At 32.7% G+C, this 12,260-nt stretch overlaps 1 protein-coding gene across 2 annotated transcripts in view; it reads left to right on the plus strand.

The window, feature by feature from the left end:
* The window catches only part of LOC136039267 (probable arginine--tRNA ligase, mitochondrial), a 93,382-nt gene that overhangs the window by 10,253 nt on the left and 70,869 nt on the right, over window positions 1-12,260 (plus strand). For both annotated transcript variants that reach the window (XM_065722845.1, XM_065722844.1), the window contains exons 2-3: window positions 3,780-4,093; window positions 10,117-10,949. In XM_065722845.1, coding sequence (XP_065578917.1) covers window positions 3,780-4,093; window positions 10,117-10,949 — 1,147 coding nt within the window. The remainder of the gene's footprint in view (window positions 1-3,779; window positions 4,094-10,116; window positions 10,950-12,260) is intronic.

Raw genomic sequence — 12,260 nt, forward strand, 5'->3', positions numbered from 1 at the left:
GTAAAAAGGGTGCATCAGCAGTATCTAAGGAACAGCTTAGAGTATCAAAACAAAACTTTCAAGGAATGTTAAGGGGGATGTTTTAACTAATCAAAAGGTATTTTGTGCATACTACTGCTAGTACTACTAAGGCTAACGTTATGAGGATAAAATTTCCATGAATGTGGAAGGGAATTTTGAACTAAAACAAAACAAACTTTATGCATGCAGGGTGTCAAAAAAGCACATCAGCAATATCTCTGGAATGGCTTAGGGTATAAACTTGAAACTTTCAGGGCATGTGGAGGGGAATGTTGAACTAACCAAAGGGTATTGTGTGTATTCTACTGATACTTTTAGTAGTACTACCTTTTCTCCCCCTCCTCCTACTACTACTTCTGTTACTACTGTTACTGCTATATCTAAGGCTAAGGGTATTAAGGCGAATCTTTTATGCAATTTTGAAGGGGGTGTTGAAATAAGTCAAATTACACTATGGGCATCTATAGTTGTCAATATGGCCTATCAGCAATATCTCAAGAACAGCTTAAAGTATTAAGTTGGAACTTTCAGGGAACGGTGACGGGGATATATTGAGTGAACAAAAAGACACTATGTGCATCTAGGCGGTTGAAATGATGTATCTGAATTATTGTCAGAAGAGCTAAGGGTATTAATTTATGACTTTCTCATTCTATTGAGAAACATTAAATTAAATCAAAAGACACTATGTGCATTCAAGGTTGTCAAAAAGACACGTTGAGGAGGATGGTCCATTAACATTTGTCTATATTCAGTGTTGTAATATGATAGAAGTCAGAATGGCTTGAACCCAGAATAAACCCATAGATTTGCCGATTTTCAATCCATTTATTTGAATAATATTCCATGTATCCATCCACCCAGAAGTTCTATAGTCAAGCATTATCAAAATTTTCTGCAAAATTTTTACAAAACCAAATATATTCTGAATGCTTCTCTTCTATAACTTTAATAAATACAAAATGGCTAAGACAAGTTCACATTACAGGATGGGAGGATGTTTGAAGCCCCTACCTTTCCTCCTTCAATACTTTATTGCTGTTATGCCAAATCACGGTATCTGAAGTTTTCACACCTCTTTAATAAATGCCAAAACTTATTTGGTACTATTTCTTCAAAGGAAAGATCACTGAGGCAATGTTCACTGAGAGGGATCTAAGTTCGAATTAGCAGACATATCCCTGGCTCCCTGCTGATGCTCCTTCAGATGTGTGAAAATCTTAAATACAACAATTAAATTTGTAATTTAATACATAATTTGGAATGACTTTAAGGACTTGTAAAGGTTTATTGACTGTGTTGAGACAGTTTTATCCAAATTAAAGAAAAACTTGATTTCTCAGCCTAAAAGTTGGTTCCTTGTAAAGTTTTTTTTTTCTTTTAAATTTCTGTCTTTAGTTTTCTTTCTTAAATTTGTTTTTATTAAACTGGAGTTTTAGAGACGAAATGCCCAATGAATTGGTAAATTGAAAACTGTTTTTGGTGCAATTTTCACTATATTAGAAAGCGATCGGATTGGGCGAATGGAATTTTGAGTATCTATTTGAACCCCTTGTGTATTCTAAGAGATCTTGCTTTCGTTTAAAATGGACAAACTTTATTTTTATGAAAAATAAAACTACTAGAAATAGATCAAGTGTGCAAATTAGGCTTAAGGAAAGCAAGGTAATATACCAGTTACTGGCGCCTAAAAATATTGTTTTGACTTCGAATTACTAATATTCATAGCTACTAATATTCATAAGTATTTATCGTTGGAAACTGCATGTGCAATGGACTTTAATTATTTACAACTTAGCGCCATCTAATTTTCATTTAGAAGTAGATGTCGTTAGCGAACCTCAAACCAGCGCACAAAAGCTGAAATCTTAGTGTTTTTAAAAGAAAATTTTGTTGACAAATGAGCAGAAGTAATGAAATAGTGTCTTATTTGCCAAAGAACTGCTACTGGAATAAATTAAAAAAAAAATACAACTCTACAGCGCTTTGTTCAGTCACAAAGTCTTAATGTATGGACTCAATTAAAGTTATCCAAAATATTGCAAAACTTTGATGTCCCAAATCTCAACATTTCCATTAGAAACCATTATATCTGTAAGAAGAGGCAAGTTTTCTCCCATTCAATAACCTTGTCACACGCTCCATCATATAATCTCTAAATGAAGGGAGTTCAGATGGTAAGGCCATTTGATATCACAAAAATTATTTTACTGGCCTCAGTGTCGGCTGGCCGTCTCAAAGACAAGTGGCCCATTGGTGAATTTTTTCAGTGCTATAAAAAACCCCCCAAAGCTTCTATATTACTCAAATGATATTTCCTTAAAATTTTAGATAGAGGGTCTTGAAAATGACAACAATTCAAACAGCTAAGAAAATCCCCAGTTAAATTTGGCGAAAGATATAACCTTTAACTGATTGTTAATCAAAGCACTGTATATTCAATGTACATTCCACATAAATAATATGTTTCCTGAATCGGCAAGGTTTTCAATCAAAGCGGGTAGTACCAGAGGGAAGTCCCAAAGCTTTCAAATTGCCCAAATGATATTCTCTTTGAGCTGATCTTTAACTCTTTCCTAGCAGATATGCTAGAAAATTTTTAGGGACTGTCCTTTCTTTAACTTTAAAAAGAAAATCTATTTGAAAAACAAACAAACAAATTTAACGCTTTCTTATGATGTAAGCTAAAGTAAATCTGAATATCTCAGTCTCAGGCGCAAAACAGGGAAAAGTTAAATGGCTTTTCTCTTAGAAAAATTCAATTAGTCTAAACATTAATTTAAAATCAGGGTAAAGTTCAATGAAAAAATTTAAATTAAATAAAAAAATTACATAAAAAAGTTAAAAATTAAAAATATATAATTAAATTAAGTAAAAAAGTCAAAATTCCGGGAAAAGTTAAATGGTTTTCAATTAGTCTAAACATTAATTTAAAATCAGGGAAAGTTGAATGAAAAAAGTTAAATTAAATAAAAGAATTAACTAAAAAAAGTTAAAAAAAAAATTAAATTATATAAAAAAAGTGAAAATTCAGGGAAAAGTTAAATGGTTTTCATTTAGTCTAAACATTAATTTAAAATCAACTAATTTAATATAAAAATCTAATATAGCTTATGAATAATTTAAAAAGAAGAATACGTTTAGAATAGTATTAATTAATTTATTATACTAATTACATTCATTTACCTAAAACATTTTCTAAAATTAATTATTTCGACGTAAGAATTTACAAAATAATATTTTTGAAAACTATGTACGTAAAATCGAATGTATGTCTTTGTGCCTTGTATGTATTACTGTAATGTTCATTTGATCACCAAGAAACTTTAAGAAGTTGTTGAGGAAACACTTCTGCTGAAGGGATTTTCTGCGGAGGAGTTTTCTGCAGGGGGGGGATTTTTTGCAAGAGGGAATTCTCCGGCGGAGAATTATCCACGGAATGATTTTTCCAATGCTCTTAGATTTAAAAATATGATCGTTTTACGAGGGGAAATTTTCTGCGGGGGAGAATTTTCTGGAGGGAAATATCCACGGAGGGGAAGTCTTCTGCTAGAGTTTTCCCTTGAATTCCATGCTTTTCAGATCGTAGCAAACATGCGACGGGCAAGCCGGTAACTTATATAATTAATTTATATAATTATATAATTTTATATATTATATAAATAAATAAGGTTATTAAAATCGATATTATCTCTTGACTTCAATTTGGTGTATAAAATCGGTAAGGGCTTATATTTATCTTCTATTTCTGTTTACAGATTAAAAAAATATTTCCATCATGGGAAATACCAGCTTACAATATCAAGGTAATACGAGAGAGAAATTCAGGAAGAATATGCTTCAAATTGGACGAAGTTCCTTTAAATATAAAATCCATAGAAGTTGAAAATGGTCTCTCATCGGATTTCTGTAAAGCCAAACTAACACCAGAAAAAAATTCCCTGTCATGTGAAGTTGTTGTTGACAAGAAATGGATTGTCAGACATCTTTTAGAAGAACTAGAAGATAAATTATTTCAAGACAGTCGACTCTTTTCGGTGATAGAGAAACAAAGAGTTGTGATTGATTATAGGTACTTTTTTTTTTCTTCTTGTCTGTGAACTTTTTGCAATGATTTGAAAATAAAGGAGCGAAAATACATTGATTCTAAAGTAGGAGCAAAAAAGAGAAAGATTAAATCCTATAAATATTTGAAATATGTGAATGAAGGAAATTTTGTTTCTAAGTCGCAGCACAGTTCGTTTTGTTGAAGTTTTTGAACGTTTTTTTTTTGTTGAATTTTGAACGTTTTTTTTTTGTTGAAGTTAAAAACGTTTTTGAAGCTCTAGGATAGGCATTCTAAGAAACAGTGATAAAAGAGAAGAAAAAGCAGTGCATGGAAAAAATTACAAGAAGTTAAAAGTATCCTATATGAAAATATTAAACTGAAAAAATTCAATGTTTTAAAAATAGAATGGTATTTTAAATAACTAAAAACACAAACATAACAAAGAAATGAAAATATGTATGTTAGGATCTGAAGAAATCCAAGGAAAAATTTTGCACAAATTCTAGTTTTTAATTCTTGAATCATTAATTCTAATCATTTGTTAATTGTTTTCTAAATAATTAACTCTAGAAAAGGAGCAAAAAAGAGAAAGAAAAGCGTTAAGTATGTTTTTCCGATAAACGCTTGTAACTAAAAAAAACAACAAAGAAACGAAAATAGAAGCGTTATGGATGTTAGGATTTTTAATTGTCTGAATGTGTTTCAAAGGGAAAATTTACACTACTTCTTAATTTTTAATTCTTGAATAATTAATTCTAATTATTTGTTATTTCTTTTCTAAATAACTAATTCTAAAAAAGCAGCAAAAAAAAAGAGAACCGTTAAGTATTTTTTTTCTGATAAACGCACGTAACAAAAGAAAAAAAAAGAAGAAACAACCCCCCCAAAAAAAAACAAGAACAACAAAGAAACGAAAATAGTAGTGCTGTGTATGTTAGGATTTTTGATTGTCTGAAGAAATTCTGAAGAGAAAATTTAAGCAAATTTTAAATTCTTGAATCTATTGTTCTAGTCATTTTTATAATTCGTTTCTAAATAATTAATTCCAAAAGAAGAGCAAAAAAGAAAAAAAAAGCCAATAATTTTTTGGCTGTAAAAAATTCAAATATTTACAAAAAGAAGAAAACAACCAAATATTTGTTCATTTGAAATATCTGACCGAATTCAATAAAGTGAATGGAGAACTAATAGTGAAAAAGAAGAAAGATATGGTATAAAGAAACAAAGAAACTAATAAAAAATTAACATTAAAAAATAAACAAAAGAAAATAAAAGAAACAAATAAAAAAGTAAATAAACGAAAACAGAAGTGTTATGTATAATAGTATTTTTGATTGTCTGAATGTGTTTGGGAAAGATAAAATGTACACAAACTCAATTTTTGATTGTTGAAACTTTCATTTTTTTGATTAAATAATTGTTTTCTAAGTCGTTACTTCTAAGAAAAGGAGCAAAAAAGAAAAAAGCCAATGCATGTTTTTCCAGATAAATATTCAAAATATATGAATGAATTCAAAGGTTTTGGGGAATGATTTTAAATGTATGGGGAATGAGTAATCCTTTGGTTGTAAATAGAACACAGTTTGTTTCATTTAAGTGTCCAAACCTTTTTGAAGCTCTAGAATAGGCATCAGGATAGAATAGATAGACATCAGGATAGGATAGAATAGACTCTAGAATAGAATAGAATCAGGGACAAAAGAGCAGAAAGAGATACCTAACTGCATGGAAGAAAAAGGAAAGTATTCTATTGAAAAAAAAAAGAATGGAGAAATAATTGTGAAAAAGACGAATGATATGTGGTATGTAATTAAAAAACAAAATAAAAACGAAAATAAAAGTATTATCTTTATTAGGATTTTCCATTGTTTGAATATGTTCCGAAGAGAAAATTTACCCGAATTCTCAATTTTTAATTGTTGAATCATTAATTCTAATGATGAAATATTATTTCCTATGTCATCACTTCATAAAAAAGGAGCAAAAAAGAAAAAAAAGCCAATAGATATTAATTAAAGCCAATTAGAAAAAAAGCCAATTAAGATATATGAATGAATTCAGGTATGGGGGAATAATGAATAATCCTTTTTGGTTGTGAATAACAGCACGTTTTATTTTGTCTATGTCTTAAAACCTTTTTGAAACTCTAGGATAGGCATTCTAAGGAACAATGAAAACAATAAACAATGAAATAAAAAAATAAAAACAAAGTAAAAATAAAAAACAAAAAGAAAAGGATGAAAAAAGCTACCCAGCTACAAAAAATAGAAAAAGTTGAATTTGAATAATGGAACAGAATAGTATGGCTTGCTAAAAAATGAAAAGGGAAATAGTATTATTGTGTGTAATTGGATTTTTGAGTGTCTAAAGATATTGTAAAGACTAGATTTACACAAAGTGAGATTTTCAAAAAATATTTCTTTCTCGAGTCTATACAAAAATTTATTTTATCACATTTATTATCACCGTCTGGCCTTTCATTCTTAATTTTTGTTTCCATATCCGTTAAATTGTGAAACTGATGTTCCTTATATATTCAAATGGGGCAATGAATCAGATGACCTTAGGATATTATGAAACTATTCAACTTAAGTCTAGAGGGCAACTAACTCCCCTATCAAGCCTACTATTTCCCCAAACACATCCAATCAAATTGTTTTGATAACCACGTTGTTTAACATATTTGAAAGGTCCGGAAAATATGTCTGAGGAGGACGATAGCCCCACAGCTGTCAGGACAAAGGTTGTATGCAATACCCCAGGAGCATATAAGGTTCTTGTAGAAGTCTTATTTATAGTCTGTCGTAGAAACTTCAAAAAGGACCCATTCAATTCAAAATTGAGAGGGTTAGTGCCCTTTTTAATAGTCGTGACTGATCGGAGGACGATTGCCCCCCCCCCTCCCCCCACGGCCATCATTCCCAAAACACTCATAATCAAAGTTTTGACATAGCCATTTTGTTCAATTTAGTTGAAAAGTCTGGAAATTATGTCTGTTAGGATGATATTTTAGTATTTAGGTGCTATTTTAGTTTTTTTTCCTTTTTTATGTAAGGGGGACCAGACAAGGCACAAATGTATTCTCGAGGGAAGGGCATGATTTGGAAAACCGCTAGTTGTATTTAAATCGCTTGAAGTTTTCCATTTTAAATCACATTTTACGGATTTCTAAACTCTGGGGTAGGGGCAGGGGTAATCTATACTTTGAACTACCTTTATTAAAAAAAAAGAGGAATCCAATAAGAATTTTTAGTACATGTCCAAGATGGGACCAGCGTTTTTGCGAAGAATATCTGCGAAAAGCGGCAGGGCAGACCTTTGACGAATTTCCTTGTTAGCGACTTTCTGCTGCCAGTGAATCTTAAGAATACTTCTAAGGCAGTTGTTCTCGAAAGTCTGTATGTGCTTCTCGTTTCAACGTTCGTCTGGATATAACAATATAGATATAATATCACTGTTAAGTAGTCTAAGTTTGATTTTCAGTGATTGTTTTCCATTTTCCTAACAGGAATTGAGCCTATAGAACGCAGACTGTCCTATTCTACGTTTAATTTCAGTCGTTGTATTTACTTCTCGGTTAATCTTGCTCCCAAGGTATCTAAACTCGGAGAAATGTGCTACTGGTCTTAGGTTGTATGTCAGGATAATACTCTTTGTCTTCTCGACATTGACAGCCAGTCCTAAACGTTTGTCTTTCCGCTACGATATCAAAAACTTCTTGTATCTTCTTGTATCTTGTAACTTCTTGGATTCTCCCAACAGCGCTACGCCGTAGGCAAAATCCAAATTGCAAAGCTAACGGGTGGTCAGTTTTACACGATATCCTGTCATATCTAAGGACGTAATCCATGACAATTGCGAAAACAAAATTGGGGACAGGACGCATCATTGTCTGACGCAAGACATTGTTTCGAAGAATCTAGTCTCGCCCATTGCTGTCTTAATAAAACAATCGGTGTCAGCGTAAATGGTTTCCCAGTGTTCCACTAAATCTGTCTAATATTGTGACTGCGACACGTCCACATTGACAGGTATGTCCGGGCAGAGGCTCTAATCATTTCTTCTCGAATGCTATCTATTCCTAGAGCTCTTCTGTTTTTCTAGCGTTGTTATCTCAAACTTACTGGGAGAATCAGTACCGATGCTTAGGTTCAAGAATGGAGTGTCAATTATTTTCGGGGCTCGGTTTGATAAGCTTTCTCTCAAAAACCCACCTCTCGTCCACCTTTACACGATCTGATAATACATTATCGTGCTCATCTTTGATCTGGGGCTGTAGACGACGCAGCTTTACTGTGATCTGATCTTTGATCATGTTCAAGGTTCTACAAGGAGTACAAGAAGTCTCCTTATCCTCCTGTTTTCTTGGCTAAAATTGCTTTATTTTCGAGGGAGTGCTACTCGTCTAGTCTTGAACTTCCCTTCACTTTTTATCAATCTGCCTTTAGAGGGTTCCGTTTGCGACGAGGGTTGTTAGTTGCAGGTGTTTTGCCGTTTTACGTTCATCAATCAGCTTCCTAGTCTTGTTTGAGATCAGTGTTTTTTTTTTTTGTCTTCTGCTTAAAGCCAAGATTTTCTTTCGTAGCCTCTTGGTATGTCTCTTGGACGGCTGTCCAAAATTCTCCGGGAGAATGAGCCGTAAGGTTTTCATTCTTGAGAGCTCTGAAACGGTTTTTCAGTGAAAAACAGAACTCCCGGCGGACGGAACGATCTTTTAGTTTCTCTCCACCAAACGGTTTGACCGCCATGTTCTCCGATTCTCATTCGACTGCTCTTAACTTGATCTGTATCTCTGCCACCATCAGCATATGGTCAGAACCCGTGTCTGCTCCACATTGGGCTCGGACATCAAGAAGACTTGTCTTCACCTCCTACGAATTAGGAAATGGCCGATTTGATTCCGAGTTCTCCAATGGGGGAGGTCCAAGTCTATTTGTGGATGTATTTGTGTTGGAACAGTGGTCCACCAACCACTAAAGCGTGCGATAGTGTGATATCAACGAACATATAATTTGCCATTACCTCCACCCTTCTCCCTAATTGTCTTCCCTGCGCATTAATCTAATAGTGAAGATTTACTTGACTGTTCCTCTTCTGTTCATAAATTTTACTGTTCTTGTGCGTTAAACCTTATCTACTTTGTCTTTAACATTGTCTACCTTATCTACCTTGTCTCTTATCCTAGAGAGTATCATCATGTTAAGTAACTTGCTTTCTAAAGAATCAAGGTAATTACCTTGATTCTTTCAAGGTAATTAGTAACTTTGGTAAATTAGTCACTAAATTAGTTAACTGAATTTAGTCACTAAATTAGTGACTAAATTAGTCACTGGTAAATTAGTATAATTGGTAAATTAGTCACTATTATCAACCTTTTTATAGAAGGTTGAGTTTGATCGTTGAATTTTAATTTTGAATTTTTACCTCATGTCTTCCTTAGCCTTTAATTTTTTCCATTATTGTTTGCGCTTTGGCTACTGTTCTTTTACCTTTTATATACTTTTTTGAACTTTTAAGCTCCATTTTCTTTAAAATTTTGACTGTTTTTATTATTCTTAGCTCATGTAAGAGGCAAGGCATGTAGAGGCGAAGGGGGGGGGGGTAAATTTTTAAAGTAAAATTCAAAAAAATGTTTTTCAAAATCTATGGGACAATTTTGTTATATTTCGATTTTCATTGTAATCACCAAAAACCGTTATTTTAAATCCCAATGGTCAACTGCTCCTCTTCCGTTTATAAAACCACACTATTTTTCGCGTTAAACTTTAGCTACAGGATCTTTTAGCCTAATGACTATCATCATACTAAGTAATCTGCTTCTACAAAAAAATTAAGCTAATGGCTCTATAATTACTACTCATCTTATCTCCTTTCTTATAAAGGAGTTTAGTTTGGTTTTGTGATTCGTACCCTTGGTTTTTCATTTTACTTCCTTGCCCTTATTTCTTTTCTTTTATGGTTTTGGTTTATTTTTTTTGCCTGTTATCCATTCTCTATTACTATTAGCGTCCATTTCCTTTAAGATTTTGACAGTTTTTTATTCGTAGCTCACCCAATATTGCAAAACCTTTTCACGTGGGCCATCTCAGATCCTCAATAATTGGCAATTTTTTAAAGAAACTACTGGAGACAGTGGGCCATCAGACAGTCGGATTAAACTATTTGGGTGATTGGGGTACCCAATTTGGTATACTTAAACATGGCCTGGATCAGAAATGGATCCCATTTGACGATATTCAATCCTCTCCAATACGAAAATTGTTCGAAATTTATGTGAAGGCTAATATACAGGCTAAAGAAGATCCAGTATTTATGGAGAAATCTTTGGAGAAATTTCGCTTTCTAGAAAATGGTGATGAAAATACAGTGAAGGATTGGTCTATTATAAAAGATTATACAGTGGCGGAACTGCAAAGAATTTACGCTCGACTTAATATTAAGTTTGATGTTTATGACTGGGAGTCAATGTACGGCCGAAAACGGATACAGTCAATTGTTGATTTGTTGACTTCAAAAGGCTTATTAACACCTTCGCCTGAAGGAAAGCTCATTTACAAGTTCAAAGAACGTCCAATAACGCTTGTGAAGAGTGACGGTACAACGTTATACTTAACGCGTGATATTGCAGCAGCTTTAGATAGAAGAGAACGTTTTCAAGCTGATTGTTTTTTATACGTAGTTGACAATGCGCAGTCGGATCATTTTCAAGCTTTGTTTAGTATAATGAAGGATGTGAAGATGGAGGGTGCGACACATATGAAGCATGTTAAGTTTGGTCGGATACAAGGCATGAGTACAAGGAAGGGCAATGTGGTGTTTTTGGACGACGTTTTGGATGAGGCGAAAGAAAGGATGGCTCAGCAAAGAAAGCGTTCTGTTAGTAAGAAAAATTTATTTTCATCTATCATCTCTGGGGTCGCTAACAACCATGTATGCAATTATTATTTTTAGGAGGATATGTTTGCAAGTGTTTCCATTTCGGCTATGTTATCTAAATTCCGTTATTATATAGCAGAATAAATTTTAATTAAATAACTAACACGTTAACTATATATTTAAATGTATAGAATGTTTAAACAAATTAAGAATAAAATGTTGACTAAGTAATAAATAAATAAAAAAGAATAATTTAATCAAACAGAATAAATTTTGTCAATAAAATAGCAGTTTGCCAAAAGCTTTGGAAAAAGGAGGAAAATAATTTTTTTAGAAAATATAGAAAAACAGTTTACGATAATACTACTATGGCCAATAGACATTTAAGGTTGGCAATCCCCAAAAGTGCCTGAAACTCAAGGATGACCGTCTGAAAGTCAAATGAAAATTCTTTTATCGAGTGTTTTTATTTATGTTATTCTTTTACCAAGTTTTGTTATCAAATAAATAACATGATAGGCCTAAATGTTGACCAAATAGATAAATAGGTAATATGTTCACTATATATAATAAAAGTACCGGGAGCCCGTTGGCTTTGCCGCCGGGTCCTGGTTCTCGGTACGGGGTAGGCTTCTATCTATGGATTCTCATTGAAACTTGTCTTCTAACCGCAGAAGTTAGCCTCTTCTTTTGTCAGAACGCCACCACAGGTTCGTTACAACCACCCTGGGAAAAATATAAATTCTACTTTTAAGTCCTGACCTATTTAGATCGTTCTTGTGACCTGAAATGTCAATAATTTAATATTTATTATAATTATTAATCGTCTAATGTATAAAAAAAGGACATATTACTCTAACAATAAGACGTTTTGTTGGTAGTTGTCAGGGTTAAAGCTTTTCTTCTAACCGCGGACGTTTGCCTCTTTTTTTTGTCAGAACGCCACCACAGGCTCGTTGCAACCACCCGGAAAAAAAAAAATTAAATTCTACCTTAAAGTTCTGACCTATTTAGATCGTTCTTGTGACCTGAAATGTCTATGATTTAATATATATTATAATTATTAATCGTTTAACATATAAAAAAGGACATATTACTCTAACAATAAGACTTTTCGTTGGTAGTTGTCAGAGTTAAGCATGTCTTCTAACCGCAGACGTTTGTCTCTTTTTTTTGTCAGAACGCCACCACAGTTCGCTATTACCACCCTGGGAAAAATATAAATTCTTCCTTAAAATCATGACCTATTTAGATCGTTCTTGTGACCTGAAATGTCAGTGATTTAATATATATATATATATATATATATATATAT

Source organism: Artemia franciscana, chromosome 19 (genome assembly GCF_032884065.1).
Source record: "Artemia franciscana chromosome 19, ASM3288406v1, whole genome shotgun sequence".
NCBI classification, from domain to species: domain Eukaryota; kingdom Metazoa; phylum Arthropoda; class Branchiopoda; order Anostraca; family Artemiidae; genus Artemia; species Artemia franciscana.